At 36.3% G+C, this 23,434-nt stretch overlaps 3 protein-coding genes across 3 annotated transcripts; 2 read left to right on the top strand and 1 right to left on the bottom strand.

The window, feature by feature from the left end:
- Positions 1 to 11: 11 nt before the first annotated feature.
- Positions 12 to 9,745, bottom strand: fra10ac1 (FRA10A associated CGG repeat 1). Its single transcript, XM_052571330.1, has 14 exons — positions 9,618 to 9,745; positions 9,079 to 9,161; positions 7,996 to 8,088; positions 7,856 to 7,901; positions 7,545 to 7,621; positions 7,316 to 7,399; positions 7,159 to 7,243; positions 6,834 to 6,879; positions 2,454 to 2,567; positions 1,850 to 1,892; positions 1,644 to 1,762; positions 1,372 to 1,416; positions 963 to 1,050; positions 12 to 842 (listed from the first exon to the last, which is right to left on the bottom strand). The coding sequence occupies exons 1-14, from the start codon at positions 9,654 to 9,656 to the stop codon at positions 800 to 802; spliced, it is 1,005 nt and encodes a 334-aa protein (XP_052427290.1). The 5' UTR covers positions 9,657 to 9,745; the 3' UTR covers positions 12 to 799.
- Positions 9,746 to 10,866: 1,121 nt separating this feature from the next.
- lgi1b (leucine-rich, glioma inactivated 1b) lies at positions 10,867 to 16,061 on the top strand. Its single transcript, XM_052571329.1, has 8 exons — positions 10,867 to 11,442; positions 11,619 to 11,690; positions 12,880 to 12,951; positions 13,048 to 13,119; positions 13,302 to 13,373; positions 13,464 to 13,633; positions 14,390 to 14,554; positions 14,715 to 16,061. Exons 1-8 carry the CDS (start codon positions 11,252 to 11,254, stop codon positions 15,530 to 15,532), a joined length of 1,632 nt encoding a protein of 543 aa, XP_052427289.1. The 5' UTR covers positions 10,867 to 11,251; the 3' UTR covers positions 15,533 to 16,061.
- A 425-nt stretch (positions 16,062 to 16,486) lies between these two features.
- Positions 16,487 to 23,377, top strand: LOC127968691 (solute carrier family 35 member G1-like). Its single transcript, XM_052570025.1, has 3 exons — positions 16,487 to 16,894; positions 20,009 to 20,183; positions 21,058 to 23,377. The coding sequence occupies exons 1-3, from the start codon at positions 16,588 to 16,590 to the stop codon at positions 21,803 to 21,805; spliced, it is 1,230 nt and encodes a 409-aa protein (XP_052425985.1). The 5' UTR covers positions 16,487 to 16,587; the 3' UTR covers positions 21,806 to 23,377.
- The last annotated feature ends 57 nt before the right edge of the window (positions 23,378 to 23,434 follow it).

Genomic DNA, 23,434 nt, shown 5'->3' with positions numbered 1-23,434 from the left:
GACAACTGTCATTCTGTCAACATTTAATGGGTCAGATTATACAAACATTGACAGGGTCTGCCTGTAAATTCAGTGGCTTGTTAAGTTACTATGGGTTCCTAAAATACTGCTATTGACTGCTGTACTTACAGGAACACAAACATGTCTTCAGTATAATCATCTGAGCTCACTAAACTTTCAAAGTAAACAAACACTTCTACTGATAAACACAGCAGGCCTCATTCATACAAAATCTGAGCAGAACAAATATAAAACTATTATATCAGATGTTGCATGTATAAAAAAAAGATTTTACAAGCAATTATTTCATTTTTGTGTAATTATGTCAATTGTAAACAAACACAAACACACACACACACACACACACACACACACACACGCACACACACACATATATATGTGATTTTAAAAATAATACAAATGTGAGATTGCTCATATATAGACAATTAATTTGTATTACTTTGTATGTGTGTGTGCACAATGCAACAATAGCTGACATATTTTTATGCATTTCTTCGATATATATATATACATATATATATATATATATATATATATATGTATATATATATATATAAAAATACACACACAGACATATACATACAAAAAATGAGATAATGATTTATGAATATGGCCTACAAGCAAACACTAGCTTTGAATGAAACCTAGTAGAAATTCAAAACATTTTTTTTTTACAAATCACCAAATTGTAATCAAACTATACTTCACAAAAACAAAGCTAACCGGAAGAAAAGAAAAGGGTAGGCATGAGATTCTTTTGGATCTTCCTTTCCTCGACTCAGAGAAACATGTCTTCAAAATACTCGTCGAACTCTTCCTCCCTGAAAGAGAAGCAGACGTTTGTCAGAGCACTGTTCTAGAAACACATTCCTCACATTTGTGTGCATATATACTCCACATTGTAGTAAAATATATTGTAATGATTCATGAACGGGACTGACCGTGACTTCTCCTCCACGGTGGGCGCTGGACCCCTCCAGTGGTCTGACTCTGAAGGACCCTCTTCCTCTTCTTCTCCACTCTCTGCATCTGAAGAACACATCACATCAGACTCACGTATCTCAAAGTACACTGCTAGAGCAGGATTCATACCTGATAAAGGTACTGTGGTGAAAACACTACTCGTGTGTGGTGAGTTACATGCACACATGCAATATTTAAGCTCAGGGATTTAAACGACCCATCCAAAATCTGCTATGACCTGGGATTTGTCTGACTCAAGATGTTAGTGGAGCTGTTTAAGAGGTCTGAACATGATTATTGAGCTATACTGAGTACATTCTCTGCCTGGGGGCGCTAGATGACAGCCATTAGTCATTTTTGGTGGAAAAAGTGGTATGCATACCATACCTTTATCTGAACCCTGGGACTCCTCTGAACTTGAAGATGAGTATTCTGTACAGAAAATTGAACAAGCAACTGTGGTCAACATAAACGCTAGAATTTAAACTTAAATTCATGCATTCAGTTCCTAAATGTTTTTAAAGAAATTAACTAGAGTTAAAAAGACCACTGCAAAAATACAACAAAGTTAAGCATATACAGGCTTTGAAATGCTTTTCCTAATCTTCCATGTGTTGGGAAATGTTCGGAAGCTTGATTTGCTTTAACCATGCACTTGCCTTTGCGCCTCTTTTTGTGTTTGCGCTTGTGCTTTCTGGATGATTTGGATGTCTTTGACAGTGACTTGTCCACGTTCTCTTTTGATCGCCGTCTCTTCTTCACTGTTACTTCCTTTCTCCTGGAACAGACATCACAGTTCAAAGGTTGAGGTCTCCAGGTCTGAGAATATCATGTGATTGTGTTTGTAACGGCTGAATGTTCTTACTTGTGATGATAGTTTAGTTTAAAGGAACACTCTGGACACAGACCTTGAAAATAATGTGAAGATTGAAGTCAGAAAGACTCAAACAAATTCATTTAACTTTAAAAAAAGTCAAATGTTAATGGTGACTGACCAAACTGTTCAGACTGGGGCTCCTAAATAAATAAATTCACTTAAATAAAGCATACATTAAATGGTAACAATATTTCACAATAAAAAAACAGCCTTAATAAGAGACATCTTTCCAACATTGGAACACCTTAAGTATTCCAAACATTTGATGATAAATGTATACAAAAAAAAAAAAAGAAATCAACAAATGTGTGTGTGTGTACACATGTATATATATATATATATATATATATATATATAGATAGATAGATAGATAGATAGATAGATAGATAGATATATCTGTATAGATATATATCTATAAAACTGTCAGAATCCAAAAAATGTTTCCAGGTTAAAACTTACTTAATCTATACTTAAAAGACACGTTAATGCACTGCAGCCCATTGAGGTAAAGTAGCTTTCTTTCTTCATCAACAGTAACAGACATGGGCTTCCCTAATTCGGCACTACCCCTGTGTCCTGTGAGAACACTTACGCAGCTTCACCAGGGCGTTCCTCTTCTCCCCTCGCTCCACATAGGCAAAATTCACCTCCCAGCTCTTCAGACCCTCCTTACTCTCACAGCGCTTGTTTCCGCAGAGGAACTGACCTGTGTAATTCAGGATACCACATGAGAAATCCACAGAGTTACACTGAACATGCATGACAGAAAACATACAGAAAAGCTGACGAGCTGAACGGTTAACTGTGCAGGATTTCATTTACAGAGTTCTGCAAATCATCTGCATAACATCATTTGGCTAGTTTGCTTTCAGGTCCCTATAACATTTACAGCTGCTATTAACATCTTAGTTTATCCGGATGCATGTTATCAGAAATGTTTTTTATCTGGAACAATGAAACCACATTCATATCACATAATGCATCCCAAACATCAATAAAGCACCGCCCACTCACCTGTCAATCCAATTCCAAGCAGCCAATCAGATGAGGGATAAGTTTACAATTAGTGTCAAGTTTAGGCTCACAATCAGAGCCTTTTTATTAGCTAGAGTTACAGTTAGGGTAACGTTTCGGGATAGGATTATGCTTTGGCACAGCAATGTTGTCAGGATCAGTAGTTGTTATGGAGTACAAATAAGAGATCTAGACTATACTCATGTAGAATAAGGCACGAAAGTACTAATAAACAGCTAATATGCTAGTAATATGCATACCAATAGGCAACTAGTTAATAATGAATAGTGTTACAATATATTCTTACCAAATGTGTTTGGGAATACAAAATATTCTTAACTTTATTCTGATGTTAGAAAACGATGGATTTTGTTCTTAAGGATATTTTGTGAATCCATTCCCTGGATTAAACTGATGCTGCATGATGAAAACACACACACAACACAACCAGAGAGAAGCCCATTGGAGAACAGTCTGCTGCACGTGATTTCACTGCTATTACTGACGGGAAGTGTTGAGAGAGACAGACAGACTCCCGTGACCTTGGCCTGGCTCAGATATCAGCTGGCTGACATTAGCTCCAGCAGATTACAAGGGGATCCTCCAGATTGGAGCCCAGGGAAAAGTGCGTCATCAGGGAGTTTTTCTGCCAGGCTTCCCAAACCTCTGACAGTGTGCGTCTGGATCGGCTTTGGCCTGTACCTGATCACCTGAGCCCAAGCAAACTTCTGCTGAATATCAACTGGTTAAAGTATCGAAGCTTATTTCCACTAGGGAAGAAAAAATGAAGGTAATTGTCACTTTTTATGACACAATTCAAACTTTTTCCCCCTCACAATTGTAGGTTTATATCTCAAAACCGGACTTGTTATTTCACAAATATGGGAAAAAAGCTCTAAGTTGCGAGATATAAACTCAACTGTGAGATATAAAGTCATAATCATGAGAAATAAACTCACAATTCTGAGGAAAAAAGTCAGTTGCGAGTAAAATAAAATTGAAAAAATAAAAAGTCTGTGACACAGAAAAGTGAGATCTAAACTCAGAATTCTGAGAAAAATTTTGATCGCAAGATAAAATGTTTCAATCACCTGTTTTCATCCCATGGCAGAATCAAAACAAACAAAAACAGTTAGAGCTGAGAGATAAAAAGTCACAATTACCCTTATTTTTCTGTATCAGAAAAAAAGAGAATTCCAAAAAAAAGTTAAAATTGCGAGATAAACTGCAATTACCTTTTTAAATACCAAGTAAGAATAAATAAATAAATAACTCAAAGGCGATTCAGATTTGGGAGATATAAACTTACAATTCGGAGAAAAAAAAGGTCTGAATTGCAAGAAGTCTGAACTACCGGTACTTTTTATTGCGCGGCTGAAAAACAAACAATAGTCACTGCAAGATCTAAAATGAGATATGATAAAATTCTAAATTCTAAATATATATATATATATATTTTATAAAAAATAAAAAACAATTACAAGATGCAAACTCACAATAACACGTTTATATCTTGAAAATTCAAGATTGAAACGTGCAATTCTGATAAAAAAGGTCTGAATTGAATAAATACATATAAAAGATGCAATTAGCTTTATTTTTTATTCTGTGGTGAAAATAAGCTTCCAATTAAACATCAATTTCTGAGACTGACATCATTAGGTCTTCCAGGTACGTTCTCTATGGAAAAAGCCAATCTGAAAATAAGTTTCTTATTTCTTATTTGTAGTAGCTTGTTTGGAAAAGCAGTGGGTTTAGTAATGAGTACTTGGATGTTTTTGCTATTGCTGAGCTTTGATATAAATGCATCCAAGTTGCACTGTGAAAAAACTGAACACAGTGACTGTGCTGTGAAGGATTATGTCATGTTGCAGCTTGGCAGAAATGCTTAAGCTATGACGTGGCTGGCAGATGATCTCGCGGCAGAGAGAGTGACTGAGGCATCAACCTCACGTTGCACGTGCAAATTAAATTACCCCGTCTCTCTGATGACGTACATGCGACTTCAACCTCTCCAATTCTGCTTGCGTGAGCAGCACTGAAGCTGTTAAAGCCAGTGAAGCTGACAAACAGCGTCAAAACGCATCAGGGTTAACCCTCTTTAGGAGTCCCAGGGATGCCCTCATTCTGCTGAACGGTGACAAATGACCAGCAGATGGGAACTCCTCATGACAAACTCCTGAAGGGTCCTGTTACATTATCCCTCAGCAGCAGAAACACAGCGTGCTGGTCACGAAACATGCTTTGACATACAGGTTTTTTAATATTCGTTTTAGAAAAAAGGGAGTGGCGTTTACCAATTCAAAACATGCCAGTTTGTGCAAGGATGTTGAGGATGAAATCTTCTATACACTGTGGTTCTCAATGGGTTTGACTCGAAGGGCCCCTTTATTTCTAGTACTTCTGCTGACAGAGTTTTTCTTTACATTTTATTATTTACAGAAAATAGGAGTTGTAGTACATAAGTATAAACAAAATAATTGAAACTGAATTTTCCAGTCTGTGATTTTTTTTCTTATTATTATTTTGTTATTATTATTTTTAAAATTGATTATATTTATTTTTAATTCGCAAATACCAATTTCCCGTCTGATAAAATATTTCAGAGCTTCACATATTTAGAAAAATATTATTTCAATCATTTCAGTGGCGTTTGCAGGTTTTAAAGTAAGACTTTCCTCATTTATTTCAGTGTTTATTAAATACTGTAAAAACCCGATCATAAAATAAAAGTTGCTGAGGTTACAAATTTAAATAGAACATTTTAAAATGTATATTTTAAATGTTTTATTCCTTATTTTAAAACATAAATCTTGTTCAAATCATTTGAATGGATCTTGTGAAATTGGGTCTCGGACTCCTGCTTTTATTATTACTTTCTTTTTTTTTTTTTACTCAAACACCAGCATTTAAAATATTAGAACATTTTATATGATCACTTAATCTTTTACACATTTTAATAGATACCACCTATATTTATGTAAAAATGAAACTTGAAACATATTTATTCTGTCCTGTCCTGAATTATTGTTAAATTGAATGACATTTTAGTAGATGTCTTTTTTAAGTCTTAGTAAAAATGTGCGAGTCATTATTATTTAGCTCTGGAATGGGATAACATAAGTTATTAACATTTACACTAAAATGAAAAATGCAGCTGATTATTTAAAAGTTTCAATCTGCGGCTGAGTGTGCGAGTGATACCTGATGGTCAGAAAAAGCATGACAAGAAGTGTGACAGCGTATGATCATTTCATCACTCTTCATTGATTTGCTCATTTGTTTGTGTAATTTCACTGATTCTTACAAGTACATCACCCCTTGTTTACCCATCAAGATATCTTGACTGTGAACCACGACCCAGAGACAACAGTGTCCAAAATCACTGATTTCAGTTATGACACAAGCAAACTCAACACCTTACAATTAGGTCATTTTCAACATCAGCTTCACTAAAACTAGATTTTGGGGAACATTTTATTAAATTAAATTATCTGCCTCTATAGGGGAAACCCTGGTTTGGTCAGAAGACAGTGTTTCTTTACTGAAGGTGAAACAGTATCACCGCCTAGTGGCTGAAGATGTTACTGTTTAGTTATTGCTCTGATTTGCAGACTTTCTTTTTTTTTCATTATGCAACCAGAATGCTTCAAGAATGTGAACATATTAATGTTTTTAGTTCCACTTTAGTTTAGGGACCAATTCTCACTATTAAGAAGCTGAATATTAGCATGCATATTGAATGTTTATTAGTACATATAAAGCACATATTCTGCATGAGCATATTTTAGGGCCCTATTCCAACCCCATAACTAAATTAACAACTACCTTACTAACTATTAATAAGCAGCAAATCAGAAGTTTATTGAGGCAAAAGTCACAGTTAAGAGTGAGAACTGGTCCCCAAATTAAATTGTGAACATATATTTGAGCAGAAATACAAATGTTCTTGAATTACCTTTTCCAGATATTACTTCATTTTCGATGCGCCACCGAAATCCAAACTAGTAACAGAAAACAGTTCTAATTCAGTAAATCAGAAACGATAGAGCAGTTAAGATATTAAAAGACAACATGTCTAGAGAAAGTATTTTTAGCAAGTGTGAATGTCTAAGGCATCTAAAATATCAGCACGATCGAAACTATACTATACAACTGAAGCGTAATGCATCAAATACAATACAAAACAAAAGCACATTATGCAAATGTAAACTGTTCCGTTTTGAAAAACTAGATTCAGACTATCATTTATTATGTCAGGCTTAAAAAAGTAAAAGACGAACCTTATTTTCTTTGTATCTGCTGAGGTCAGCAATACAGTATTCCTTGAAGAGCTTGTCGTAGTATTTCTTGGCGAGCTCTTTCTCCCTAAACAATCCAGAAGCTTTATTTTAGGGTGACTGTGCAGAGATCACAAACCACAAACCAAGCAGACATTACCATGTCATATCCTCCTCATCCTCGTCTCTCCACAGGAAGCGGTGGTTCTCTCTCACCACATCCAGGTCTGTCTTGTCTTTAGACCTGTGGATGGAAACACACGGCTCCAGTCAGCCTCTATCAAAGCTAAACAAAGCTGAAGTGTGTCACTTCATCAAAGGTTTAACATCAGAAGAATTGTGTGACTTTATTGAATGTGTTTCTGCAGAATACAACGTAAGCTGCTCACGTGGATCGTCTGAACTCCTCAACCTTTCCTCCATAGTACAGAACGTAGTCGCTGACAAACTTCTTGTGACGTTCAAACTTACAACATGGTGTTAAGGATTTTTCACCATTCCAATGAAATACTTTAATGAGAAAAAAACTAATTATGATGAATTTACAATGGTTGAAATTCCCCTAAAAATGCACTTTAAACACTCATGATAATTGATATGTTATGCAGTCTCAGGAGTTCAATTGATAGAATGCTAAATGAAAAGCTAAAAAGCTCCCACTGTCACAATAGTTGTTGAAAAACTCCCACTGACAGGATACAGCGTTCATTGATATCAGGTGTTGCCGTCGATTTCGGGCTTCCTCTCTTTCAGGAAAAAAACAAAAACAACATTTTATTTAAGTACATAACACATACTGCATGCATGGATTTTGCTAGTTTTGATGGATGTGACCTGTACCTGTCCCATTCATGAGCAGCAACATTTTTATGAGCCACCTTGGTGTGTTTTCCTTTCTGGAATGGCTTCTGTAACAGCTCATCTTTAGCTGCCCTGAAAACAGATACATGCTAGAGGACCAGTACTTAAAGGACAATCACACACCATTTATGTTAATTGCATTCTTTCTAATTAAATGCTGTTATATAAAAAAAAAAATCTTTAACAGATATTAAGAAATCCTTCCATTTTCCTAGATTTTTATGTACCCTACCCAATATGTAGATGAGTTTGTTTCTTCATCAGAGAAGATTTGGAGAAATTTAGCATTGCATCACTTGCTCACCAATGGATGCTCTTCAGTGAATGGGTGCCGTCAGAATGAGAGTCCAAACAGCTGATAAAAACATCACAGTAATCCACAAGCAATCCAGTCTATGAATTAACATTTTGTAAAGCAAAAAGATGCATGTTTGTAAAAGACAAAGTCATCATTACGGTGTTAACTTAAATTGTCCCTTCCAGCTAAAATCCAAGACCATAATCCATAATAACACTTCTTTTGTTGTTCTTTTTGTTGTCCTCTCACATAAAAATCAATCCACATATTTATTCAGAACTGTTTTGGACTGTTTTGACTTGCTTGGTCTGTGCATATTTCTCTCCTGATTAAGACGGAGGTCTTTTTACACAGGAAAAAGTAACAGTATGGATAGAGGACCTGTATGAAGTAAAAATATGACTTCATGATAGATTTGCTTCTTACAAACATGCATCTTTTCAACTCACAAGACATTCCCGAACTGGATTACTTGTGGATTATTGTGATGTTTTTATCAGCTGTTTGGACTCTCTCTCTGACGGCACCCATTCACTGCAGAGCATCCACTGATGAACAAGTGATGGAATCCTAAATTTCTCCAAATCTGTTCTCTGATGAAGAAACAAACTCATCTACATCTTGATTGTCCATTTTCACCAAATTTTCCTTTAATGTGGGAATGTACCATGTTCAAAAATATTGCATTACTATGGTGCTTATCCCCAAGATATTATACAAAAAATAATGGTCTTTTTTGTTAGTGATATAAGACAAACTCTTACCTATTCTCGCCATTTTTGGACTGGCCTCCACCACCATCATCATCATCACTGAAATCTGAGTCATAGCCTCCACCTCCATGGACCTCAAACAGAACACAACACAGCATTATTACAGTGCAACAACTAGACACTACTAACACGAAATACACCACTAACAGTGTGCTGTATAACAGCAACTAGACCCATGAAATAAACTTATGACATCTAATATGTAAAAAGACTGAAAAGGTTCTTGGTGAACTTACATTACACCAAAAACATTATAATAATTAGATAAGTACACTATATAATACATTAATCAAAGTTAAGTTGAACGCTTAGTATTGTTGTATTATACAATCTACATTTTAGATGTAGATTTACAATCTAAATCTGTTCTAAAGTTAATACAGTGAAAAATAATGCGCCGTGGATGATCTATATGGGACTGGAGATAAATAGATTCTTCTCTTTCATGTTTTGCATGACAAGCAGTCCCAGCATTAAAGTGCAAACAAATACATCACATCTCTAGATTCTTGTGCATGATCCATAATTACCTTAACAAGGTCTAGAGCAGTTTGATCCATGCCACTCATCTGTGTTTACATGCCGCAGAGTCTCAGACTGGCGCGAAGTGATGACGTAAACACCACGTATCGAAAACAAAGTCTGGTTACGTTGTGCTGCATTGAATGGGAGCTATTATAATTTCTATTGTTTCAGTGCATTCGTAAGAACTCTTGTATGCGTACTTTACAAATAAAATATGAGATCGTAATGTGAATGCGTTACAGATGAAATATAAAAGTGGCACGTTGCCAGCATTTGGGTGTGATTTTAGTTGCCAGTGTTCTTTGTTTCAAACAGACTTTATTGTTCGCATTTGTTTTCATCGGAAATTGATGAAGACACAGTGACAGGAAATTATAGGGCGTAAGGGGGCGAAGTGCCATTTTCTCAAAAGTAGAACAACTGGTCTTTTATTCGGAGAAAAATGCTAAAAATGAAAGCACTGGAAGAGTAGCAGTGATCAGGACAGACACGTTACTGTTCTCAAATGTCTGTGTGATAAATACATACAAAGAGACAAAGAAACATCCCTATGGGCTTCTAAAAAAAAAGAACTGAAAAGAAAATCATTATGTAAAACGATTATGAATAATAATCATTATAATCAATGTATTGCTTATCAATGCATTAACTAACAATAAGCAATACATTAGTAACAGTATTTAATAATCTGTTTATGCCTACAACAGTTCAATTTTAGTTAAAAAATCTGAATTAATATCAGCATTAACATTAAGTTTAATACATGCTTTAAATGTATTTTTATTAAACAATGTAGACCTTATTAACTTTGCAATATTATTTTATATTTGTTATACGACCAATAAGTAATAGGCTTACATTTAATGCATAATAATATAGATAATTAATTTCTTTAGTGGCTGTTTTTAACTATAAACTTTTTTTTGTACTGAAATAGGATTGCACATAATTTCTTTGCACTTTATGTATATTGACAATAAAGATTCTGATATATTTTCCTTTACAAATAACATTATAAATAAAACGTAGCTTACTAAACAATGGAATATATTTAAAATGCTTTTTATTTAAAGAATAATATACTATAAAAGAATAATAATAAAGGAAAACATGAAAGCATATAGGATCATATTAGTATTTCTTTCTTTCTTGAGGGGCGCAGGTGCATGTCTCCAAAGCCTCATGAATATTCTCACTATTCATCATTATTCATGGATTTGGTTCATGCGCATTCACAGTAATAACACCATTGGACAGCAGCTGGTACATCATGATGCAAAAGAGGGATTCTCCCAGGATCTGAAGGAATTATTTAACGCGTTACCACCACGTCGCCAAGGAAAATATTTTGGCCCGATATATTATTTTTTTTCTTTTCACTTTCATTTTCACATTTTATTTAATTTTTTCTCAGTTGCTTAGCCAAGAAGAAACTGGTTTGTTATTAAAATCTGCATGCAACTAAGGAAATCCAAGCCCGCTGGATATTTCCATTGTAGCAGAACGAATCGTTTGGACGAGCGCCTGACACTGAGACATAGACATTCATCACACGGACACAAGTGAAGAGAGGCGAGCAGCAGACCAGCACTCATCAGCGGAGAAAACAGCACAGCAGCCCGCGGCACTCAGGAACACAATGGGACATGCACACAGGAGCAGGAGAGGATACACTTTTCTGCTCTGGGTCGCCACACTACTGCTGTTAGCGGAGAGCAGAAGAGGCAAACAGCCCAGATGCCCCTCTGGATGCACGTGCACCAAAGATAACGCCTTGTGTGAAAACGTGAGATCTGTGCCACACAGCTTCCCTCCCGATGTCGTCTCACTGTAAGTGTCCTGTTTACAGTCCACGTTATTTTCCAGTTACAGTACGGTTTAATAGAACAATGCAATGCATAACCTACATAAAGATTCGAATGCATGAATCTGTGAATATGCATGTGTTGTGTATGTTCTGCATGCTTTGTTTACATCTAAATTACACTGACTCTTTTTCCTAACAGGTCATTTGTGAAGTCTGGGTTCAGTGAGATTGCAGGGGGAAGCTTTCTCCACACGCCATCCCTTCAGCTCCTGTGAGTTTCTGTTAGGGTTATGTGTGTTTTTTTCTTTCTTTTTCTTTATTAGGATGGGGTGATCACCATGTTAAGTGGTCTAATGTTTGTTCTAAGCAATTACAGCCCGCCCCCCTTTTAAAACGGCCAGCTTGGGGACATTCTTCAGCGTGTCTAATTTCTCAAAGCCTTTAAATTGGTGTGAATATTATGCAATGCTTCTGCTCTGTGAGGGACATTGCCCTGTCCTCGCGATAAACAAATAAGGAAATCTCTGCAGTTTTATAATGTCACACCGACTTGCTCCAATCCTTTGAAATGTGCCTCGGAAAAGCTTGAAGGAAGGAAGTAAAGCTGAAGGAAAAATGCAAATGTGTCTGGCAGTATTATGCTAAATATGACCAGTCTTTCATCTTTTCTACCCGGTGTCTGATTGTGCACTAACTTAGAATTTAGAGGATGATTATGTGAAAATACCAGTCTGGATGGGTACATGCAAATAATGGTGTGTGTGACAGACTCATGTCTGGGGCTGATTTATCTTGTGTTAACAAATGAAACATTGCATAAAGGAAAAGTTCCCCCAAATTGAAAATATTTTTTTAGATGAATTTGCTTCTTCATCAGAACAGATTTGGAGAAATTAGCATTGCATCACTTGCTCACCAATGGATTCTCTGCAGTGAATGGGTGCTGTCAGAATGAGAGTCCAAACAGCTGATAAAAACAATACAATAATCCACAAGTAATCCACATCAGTCCAGTCCATCAGTTAACATGTTGTGAAGAAAAATGTTGCATGTTTGTAAGATACAAATCCTTCATCAAGATTTGAAACTTGAAACTGTGACTTGTGGCCAAGATCCATAATAACACTTAAAAGTCCCTCCCCTCTTGTCCTTTCACATCAAAACCCACCCACATAAATGTTTAGAGCTGTTATTTGTTTTCACATGTAAACAGTTCTTGATTAACTTATATTCCTCTAGATGACATTTTCACTGGATAAAATCACTTGTGAATTACTTGTGGATTATTGTGATGTTTTTATCAGCTGTTTGGATTCCCATTCTGACGGCACCCATTCACTGTAGAGAATCCATTGGTGAGCGATTTTCAAATTATCTTTTTTTCTTGGGTGAACTATTCCTTTAATTTAGAGAAAAAACTTTTAAACCACTGAAACTGTTTTTTTTTAATGACTTCTTAGATTGTTTACAGCCAATTCTTTCGCCTTCATTGACGAAGATGCTTTTCAAGGCCTGCCACATCTGGAATATCTGTGAGTTGATTTTCTATGTTTGAAAACGTCATCAGATTACAGATTACTTTTTAGATTACCATTCAGTTTCAATATAAATGCAACACCCTGTTTCAGATTTATTGAAAACAACAAAATCGAGTCGCTTTCACCCCACGCCTTCAGAGGTTTGAAATCTCTCATTCACCTGTGAGTATAAAACACAAATACATTATTATACTATTTTATTTAATTATGTATTATAATATATATATATATATATATATATATATATATATATATATATATATATATATATATATAGTAGTTAACTAATGTTAACAAAATAAATTATTACTGTAAAGTGTTACCTAACCATTTTTGTTTGTTAGGAGTCTTGCCTACAATAATCTTGAGACGCTGCCCAAAGATATTTTCAAAGGAATGGATGCCTTAACAAAAGTGTATGTATTTTACAGCACATGTCTACTTTTCTTGTTGTATGATATACAAGAAAAAGTTATTTAAATATAATCTGTAAATCCACTGAGCAGGGATCTCAGAGGAAACATGTTCAATTGTGACTGTAAGTTGAAGTGGCTGGTGGAATGGATGTACAGCACTAATGCAACTGTGGATCAGGTACACTGCAGTGGACCTCCACTCTATCAAGGGAGGAAGATAAATGACCTGGTGCCTCGGTCCTTTGACTGCATTACAGCAGGTAATTATGCACTAGACTCTCCGGAGTACAACAGATTCTGACTTTGAAATAAGCTGATCCTACATGCCTGCAGAAATGCTTAGAAATGCATTATGTAAAGCACTTTGAATGACCAGAAAAGTGCTACATAAATGAAAGGAATTATTGTTATTATTATGTATAAATTAAAGCAATTCAGAAACAAAATATTACATATTTACCTAACATACCATTCATCATTTATGGTCATTTTTTTTCTGAATGAGAATGAATGTAAATTTCAAATGTTTTTGTAAAAAAATTTTTTTTGAACTAAACCAAAATCATCCAAAAAATAATAATATTACAAACGTAAACTTTTAGTAATATTTAATAATAGTTCATACATTTATAGTCCAATAATCGCAAAATTGATAAATTTAAACAATAAACTGGCCAGGCTAATATATTGTCCATTAGCCTCAAAGCTAATAGAAATATCAAGTAAAGTCAATTGTATTTGTATAGCCTTTCACAATACACACACAAACACACACACACACAATGATGTTAGTATTTATAATAACTTATTTCACAATTGTCCACATTTAGCAGTTTAGAACTGGGTGATAATGTAAACAGTCAAATTGTTGAGATTTGCTATGTAATATATATGTGAGTGCACTGATTGAATGTGGATAGCACTGGAATATATTTATGGATTTTTGGAACTCTGCAAGAAAGCTTTGAAACACGATTTGGCAAAATGACAAATGAATCTTTGTTTGTTTGTTGTAGAGTTTGCTTTAAAGAAAACCTTTGCATTTGAGTCCATATCTGTGGAGGCCTTTACGTATGGGAATGATCAGTATGTCGTATACGCCCAGCCTTTCTCTGGAAAATGCAGCTTTATGGAATGGGACCACGTCAACATGGAGTTCAGGGCTTATGACACCATAGAGAGTGAGCATCACACATCACACCTCCTACCCAGAGTGCAATGCTTCTCTGATCTGAATCCGCCAATTGCAGCACCACAAAAACGGTCTACTAAGGTCCATTTAATGCAGAGGCTGATTGACTGAATTGATTTTGAATGACATTTCTGTGGTTGTCATTACAGGCACTTCCACAGTAGTGTGCAAGCCAATGGTCATCGATAACCACCTCTTCATCGTAGTCGCCCAACTTTTCGGTGGCTCTCACATCTACAAAATGGACAGATCTGCCAACAAATTCATCAAAATCCAGGACATCGACATCCTGAAAATCAGAAAACCCAACGACATCGAGACGTTCCGCGTGGACGGCGAGTTCTTCTTCGTGATAGCAGACAGCTCGAAGGCCGGCTCCACCACGGTGTACAAGTGGAACGGCAACGGCTTCTACTCTCACCAGTCTCTCCATCCCTGGTACCGTGACACGGATGTCGAGTATCTGGATATCGCAGGCAAACCTCATCTTATTTTGTCTAGCAGCTCGCAGCGGCCCGTTATCTACCAGTGGAGCAGAAGCCAGAAGCAGTTCGACAGACGGACGGACATTCCAGAGATGGAGGACGTCTACGCCATCAAGCACTTCAAAGTGAAGGGGGAGCTGTTTGTCTGCCTGACGCGCTTCATTGGCGACTCCAAGGTGATGAAGTGGGATGGCTCCATGTTCACAGAGATACAGACAATGCCCTCGCGGGGATCCATGGTCTTCCAGCCCATCTCCATCGGCAACTGGCAGTACGCCATCCTAGGCAGCGACTACTCGCTAACACAGATCTATCAGTGGGACACCAAGAAGGGCCAGTTTGTGCACTTCCAGGAGCTCAACGTCCAGGCGCCTAGAGCATTCTCGCTGATGTCCATTGACAACCGAGAGTTCCTGCTGGCGTCCAGCTTTAAAGGGAAGACGCAGATCTACGAGCACTTGATGATCGACCTAAGCAGTTAGGGTGCCGATTGAAAGCGCAGAGAACCAGACCCTGACACAGACAAGCCTATTGTGAAACTACATGCATGATCTAGCCTAGCGCTAATAATTATAATTCCAGATGAATGCCTCTTTAGAAATGCCCTTTGTGTCTTTTTCTCTGTTGTTACCATATGTTCTTCACATTTCATTTTTCCAGTTTTTGTCTCTTTTCAGCAAAAGCTGTTGTTAACATATTCTCATGCTTGCCATGTAGTCACTTAAGAGGTAGCCTATAATAAGAAAACAAACAAAGGTCAAATCAGTTAACTGTTGACGTAATAACAATCTGCCAAATGAACTGTTTACATTTTTACTGCTATGTAAAAAGACATTTTTTTAACTTTTTTAAACAAAATCGACCACATTGGGTGTCATAGTTTTGAATCTTGTTTTGATTAATCAGATTGCAATAGACTTAGATTTCATTTATTGATGTAAAGTAAATGTGGGAGGCAAGGTTAGTTTACTGTACTTTTTTTGTTAGAACTAATAAAACCCTTAAAAAATATGACCCTGCTTTGTCCTGATGCATGGATTTTAGTGAAAGTGTGAATCTAATGGCTGAAACCTGTCATAAAAAACTGTCCTCAGAAGTCAGAAAGAGCTTTGTTACCAAGTTTGTTTGCTCACAAATAATGAGTTGACGACAGGAGCTTCCATTGCAGAAACTCAAAAGAAACCAAAAAAATGTTCCTAAATGCTTCGTTTTCATTCAGCTAAAAACTATTTGGTGAATTATGAACTAAACGCATAGACTCAAGAATTTTTTTTTTTTTACGCCAAGACTCGAGAATATCTAATGACATCGACATACAAGTAACGCACGTGTGTGTCTCAAACGCTGGGAAACCTCATTGTCGTCCAACGGCTCTTCAAACGCATTTTGTCTTCCTCTAGCGGCAGAGGAACGAAACCATCTATTTCCTTGTACAAGGTTAATCATTTAACTTGTTGCTCGGTACCATTTCTACCCGAAGGCAACCGTGTGTCAAGACGCGTGTTCAAGGTATGCCGAGCAGCGGTTGTCCTCTGTCATGGGTGATATTAGACAGCGCAATGGCTCTGTGAGTAATAATGACACAGATTTATCTGTTGTCCCTTATACAGCGGACGACATCAGGGTGCTTTATCATGAAGTTGACGATGGGGACGTTGGGGATGAAATTGAGTTGCGAAGTCGATCAGAAGTGTCCGTGCACGCAGAAGACTCCCGGTTGGACAATGTCACGGGGTTTTACCGGGTTTGTTTGCCGGTTTGCTGTCAGAGAAACGACCCTGACCGTAATCAGGATGATGATGATGATGATGAGGAAGACACGGGGGCAAACACAGTTCAAAAAGGTAAACTGAGCTTATCTCTTACACGATCGGGAGATATCATTTATTAAAGAGCTATGGACCCTGAATGTAATCTCCGATCGATCTATTTCTGTTGTTTTTATTTTTTACACACCTGTGTGACCTCTGTGACACTTTCGGTGTTACAGCAATGGAGAGCGGATAAATTCACCATTATAACGTACTGTACTTTAAATACTACTGTTACTGTAACTATTGATACTACTATAATAAATATACAGTAACTTGGTATTATAGCAACCTTTCATAAATAAATAATGAAATAAATGTAAAAAAAACAAGACTTTGATCTTTTCTTTAACGGTTAAACAAGGAATTTCCATGTTAATTTACCATGATTTAGAATTTTAATAATAGCTGTAGTATCTATGACAAATCCCTTAATTTAGTTAAGGTTAACCCTTGCATCTTTTTTAAGAGTACTATTGATACTACAGTAAATCTAAGGTAACTTTGTATTAGCCATACGCCATCAAAAATTAAGCATAAGTAAATCAGATTTTACCAACACAACATATTTCTGATTGTTTTGAATGTGATCGCTTATGAATTTATAGCGATTTTACAGTACCTTAATAATAATAATAATAATAATAATTCCTTACATTTATATAGCGCTTTTCTAGACACTCAAAGCGCTTACATTGTCAGGGGGCAGCCATAGTGCGCCAGAACGCCCACCACTCACCAGTTTACTGGTGGAGAGGAGACAGAGAGATGAAGCCAATCAGCAGATGTAGGGATTGTTAGGAGGCCATGATGGTCAGAGGCCAATGGATGAATTGAGCCAGGATGCCGAGGTCACACCTCTACTCTTTTCAAAAAACATCCTGGGATTTTTAATGACCAAAGAGAGAGTCAGGACCTCGGTTTAATGTCTCATCCAAAGGACAGTGCTTGTTGACAGTATAGTGTCCCCATCACTACACTGGGGCGCTAGGACCCACACAGACCACAGGGTGAGCACTCCCTGCTGGCCTCACTAGCACCTCTTCCAGCAGCAACCTAGTTTTCCCAGGAGGTCTCCCGTCCAGGTACTGACCAGGCTCAGCCCTGCTTAGCGTTAGTGGGAAACCGGTCTTGGGCTCCAGGGTGATATGGCTGCCGGCCATATCATTAATATTATGGGATGAATGACAGTTACCATGGTAACTTCTTTTCATAAAAGCTGACGGAACAGTTACATTGTATCAAGCCCCTTACACACACACACACACACACACATTACAACAGTAACCATTGTTTCCACTTTTATAATATACTGTGGGTACTTAGCCACCTTAAACCCAAAAAATAAAGTTTTTAAAGTTATTATTTCTGCCGCTCAATACTTATAAATTAATATGGGATTTATTTGTGCATTTTTGATTACAAGGGTGGCTAATTTTCCCCAATTGTGTGTACTGTAACAGAATAAAGTACAACAGGTCCCGTCCACTTGTCAGTAGTCTTCTTGGTTTAGGAAATTTAAGAAGTGTAGAAAATTGTTTTTCCAATGGAGAAATGAATGGGATTTTTATTCCCTGCTGGAACCCAACTGTAACACTCTGTTGTAGGAAACTCTGCTTCCCATGGTAACTTTTGAAAGGGGAACTCTTACACTGTATCAGGCTTGGCTGTTTTTCCTACTGTATTTGTAAATGAGGTTTTGTATGACCAGGCAAGTACAGTACATTCTTAACGAACACTATAGAAGCTGGCTTCAGTGATGATATCCAATTGTTTTACCATACTTTGATTTAACGTAAACTATGGTACTTAATGATCACCATATTCAAGTATCATGTACTTGGTGTTTCCATTGTATTTCTTAAAGCATTTTTAGGTTGTCTTTTTGTCTCTTACAAGAAAAGGAAATAGAATTAAATATTTTCACAGGGAGAGATAAACCAGAATTTCTTATCATAAGAACAGACTGGCTTTGTCTGAATTACTGTATGTGAATCACACCAGGAAACAGTATATTTTTTTCTTTCCGTAGTGTTCTCTCTAAACAATCTGGTGAAGTTGTTTGTTAAACTTAAACCTGTATTGTTGGGAATGTGTTATGTTCCAGGGCCCATGATCTATGTGTGAGGCCAGGTCCTCAAGAGACATTTGATACAGTTTGGCGTTTGTCCAATGTTGGCAACCACACAACCTGATTAAGCATGAGCAAAGCTCACCAACAGGTAGTTAAGTTGTGTTTGGTTGGGTAATCCTCCTTGCCGTCACATTTGATTTCACTTCAGTGTCAGAATCACCAGCAGTGTGTAGAGATTCATGCTGTTTTGCTGCTTCCATCTCATTCCACACCAAGATCAAAATTCAGATCACTCTCCACAAAGCCAAATCATGCTGTGTACTTCTCATGACTCATTTCCATCATTTGTGCAAACAGTTTGCCTAAAAAAACTGGTGCTAAAGTGCTTTCATAGGGTGCTCCAGTGAATAAACATTACCTTAAGAACCATGGTTTTATTATAGTAAAAGTGTAGTAACCATGTTTTTTTTTGGCATGTTGATGCCAAAGTTTTACTACAAATACCTAAACTATGGTTAGTGTAGCAAAACCATGGTTAATTTATTTTTTTACAATGGTTTATCAATAGTAACCAATGTTAATTTTGTTATGGAAAATCTCAGTTTAACATGTCATTTGCAGTTTTATAGAACAAGCATTTTTGAAAAATGTCTCTTGAACTTGATGTAAAATCATAATAATAATTTTTTCCACCATTGGAGCAATTTTAGCTTGAAGTGCCTAAATGCTAAGGATATTGTTGTGAATTCTGCTGTCCGTAAAAAAAAGAAGCTTTGAAAGAAATTCAAATTCCAGTTTTGAAATTCAGTAAATGTATTTCCATGTCATTCTAATTTTCCCTTCTGTGGTTGGTGGCCAAATTTAAATTCACACACAGGAATTGAAAGGGAACAAGTTCTTCAAATCTGAATTATGCTCAACCTTGGTCACAAGGATAATTTAGTTTTAGTGGCTTTTCTGAGCAAATATTTGTTTATGCAGTCAAAACTAATAATTATTCAGCATACCATCTTATTTATGTGTAATTGACTAACAGGTGTGATGTAAAGCTGTTTTCTTATATTCATCCACAGAAAAGAAACCAGCATGTCCGGGGCTGGGACTCCTGTACACCTTGTTAGCATCTGTCTTCTTCTCCTCTGCCGCTCTTCTTGTGAAGAAAATTGAGGGGATACACGCCATAGAAATCAGTGCAATTCGGTGCTTCTTCCAGATGCTGTTTGTCATGCCAGCCATGATATATTACAAGTATGAATCTATCATATGAGTTTAAATCTATCAAATAATCTATGAAATAAGTATGAATCTGTTATGATGGAAGTATGAATCTGATATATTACAAGAATCTTTAGTACAAGTATGAATCTATAATACAAGTAAGAATCTATAATAGAAGTTTGAATGTATAATACAAGTATGAATCTGTAACACAAGTATGATATTATAACACAAATATAAATCTGATGTATTACAAGTAAGAATATATAATACAAGTATGAATGTATAATACAATTATGAATCTGATATATTACAAGAAGATATAATACAAGTATGATAGTATAAAACAAATATAAATCAAATGTATTACAAGTAAAAATATATAATACAAGTTTGAATTTGTAATACAAGTATGAATCTGATATATTACAAGTCTGAATTTATGATACAAGTACACATCTTATATATAACAAGTAGGAATCCATAGGACAAATATAAACATATTACAAATACAATATGATATATTACAAGAATCTACACTATAAGTATGAATCTGATGTTACAAGCTTGAATCTGTTATATTACAAAAATCGAGCTATCTTATATGATACAAGACACTATAATACGAGTATGAATCTGATATCTTAAGACTCTATAAAACAAGTATGGATCTGATATCTTACAAGTAAGGCTTTAAAATACAAGTATGAATCTGATACATTTAAAAGAATCCATAAAACAAGTATAAATCTGATACATTTTCAAGTAAGTATCAATCAGATCTAAAATACTACCTATGAATGTGTAATGTATTACAAGTATCAATCTCTTCACCCTGTAGTTAGATTCAATAATAATTTGACTCCACAATGTGGAAATAACCTACAACCTTTATTTTTTTCAGTACTGGTTTTTTGGGACCCAGAGATATGCGAATCTACCTGTTCTTCAGAGGCTTCCTGGGCTCCAACGCCATGATCTTGTTGTATTATGCAGTTCTGCAGATGCCCCTAGCGGATGCCACAGTTATAGTGTTCAGTAATCCAGTCTTCACATCCTTGCTGGCTTGGATTTTCCTCAAGGAGAGGTGCACCATATGGGACGTTGTTTTTACAATTTTTACGCTCACCGGCGTCATACTGATAGCCAGACCTCCCTTCCTCTTTGGTGGAGAGCTGTCTGGGATCGAAGGAGACTACACCAATCACATCAAAGGCACGGTGGCTGCCTTTGCAGGGGCGATCGGAGCGGCTTGCACTATGGTCATCCTGAGAAAAATAGGGAAAAGTGTTCATTACTACCTCTCTGTGTGGTACTATGCAGTCCTGGGACTCATCGAGTGTGTCATTGTTTTGTTCATCTTGGACGAATGGACCATTCCGTTCTGCGGCTGGGACAGGTGGACGCTCATGGCCATCGGGGTGCTCGGGATAGCCGGCCAGACGTTCCTTACCAAAGCCCTACAGATTGAGAAAGCAGGGCCTGTTGCACTGATGAGGACGATGGATGTGGTCCTGGCGTTCATTCTGCAGTTCCTTTTCCTCAACCGCAAACCGACATGGTGGAGTCTGGGAGGAGCGCTGTGTGTGATTAGCAGCACTAGTGGGGTGGCCATAAGGAAGTGGTATAACAGCACAAAAAATAAGAGCTGATTGCATATTATAGTGAGACAGGGAAAAAAAAAAACATTTTATATGTTTGCTACAAATAATTGCTGCATTAGATACCAAAGAAGCTGTATTACTGTAAAAACATGCATTGAAAGTCTGAGATTTTTCTTTGGTCTTTGACCTCACTGTATGCAGTATGTACAGTATATGAAAGTATTTTAAGCGATTTTGTAGTTTCTTAAAGTCAATATTCTTAATGAAGTCAACATATATTTTTATTATATTTTAAAGATGGTACTTTTGAGACTGTAGTTCTGTTTCATCATGTAGAGAGTATAGTAGACAACATAATAATAGACTGCTGGTCAGGACCTGAGCTTGATGTGTGTAAATCCCCCAAAATATCATTCCATCCTTTTTACTCACATTCATGCCATTGCAAAGCAGTATGATTTTTTTTGGTTTCCCCTTGGAACATAAAAAGAGATTTTTTGATTCTCAAAGTCACTCATAGATTCTATAAGTATTCCATGATTTATAATCTTTTGAAATCCATGCTAAATGACTGCAATGAAAAAATGGGGAAAGAAACACTACAAAATGGCTTTAATATACTATTTAGCCTACTATAATAATATATTTCAAGTCACATGGTAGATTTGTATGAGGTAATGCTGAAATCGAAGTAGTTATTTCCTGAAAATCTTCTTCTTTAACTCCATTCGGCATCATCCACTTGACGTGAATGATGCTGAATGTAATTTGTTGCTGCATTCTATTCACTTTCATTGTATAGAAAGAACCGGGTGAACATTCTGCCAAATATCTACATTTTTCCTCCACGGAAGGACATTTGGAACAACACAAGGATAAGTAAATGATGACAGGATAACATTGGGGGGAGCAAACTATCCCTTTAAAACTCTTTGCACTTTGTTGTTGACCATGTACTGTAACTGGTATTACTTTTAAAAGGAAAACACAGGGTCAACAGTATGTTGCAATATTTTTGCGAGCTCATTTTAAGGTTCTGAATGATATGTGTTTAAATATGCAATTAGTCATTTGTTCTGAACCTTGATGAACCTCTTGAACTCTGTCCTTATGTACCTTAGACATCCACACCGGTTTACTTTACAAATATTTTCCTGATATAGAATGAGTCATACTTATTTATTTTTCTATCGGACCTGTGTCTCGGTGCAAAGAAAATTATTTTGAGTTGTTACAAGAGGCTGTGTCTATAAGTAATGGCTGTTCAGTCACTCTGAAATGATTATTTTCGTTTGTTTTACCTTTACATTTATTTAATTTGATAATTTTATTTAAACATGTTTGTGAAAACTGACCTTAAAGCACTTCACACACTTGTTGTGTCAGTTTACCTGTATTAAAAGCACTGTTAACGGTTTACTGATACTTCACCAGCAATTTATGGAAATGCTGCCGTTTTTTTTTTTTTTTTTTTTTGTCTGATGAGATTTCTGTTAATGATCTATTAATGTGAGAGCAGATCCCTCCATATTATTCATTGAATAATGCCTGCTGTAGATTCCACATTACATATTTATATGACTGAGCTTTAGTAGTTAAAATAAATGAAAGATTCGCTGACTACAGTGTCTTTTTTTGGAAGTACTAATCAAGAATTGAAATTTGCAGGCTACAATG

This window comes from Carassius gibelio, chromosome B12, assembly GCF_023724105.1.
Source record: "Carassius gibelio isolate Cgi1373 ecotype wild population from Czech Republic chromosome B12, carGib1.2-hapl.c, whole genome shotgun sequence".
Classification (NCBI taxonomy): domain Eukaryota; kingdom Metazoa; phylum Chordata; class Actinopteri; order Cypriniformes; family Cyprinidae; genus Carassius; species Carassius gibelio.
Note: the sequence above shows the minus strand (reverse complement) of the source record. Positions and strands in the feature narration are given on the sequence as shown.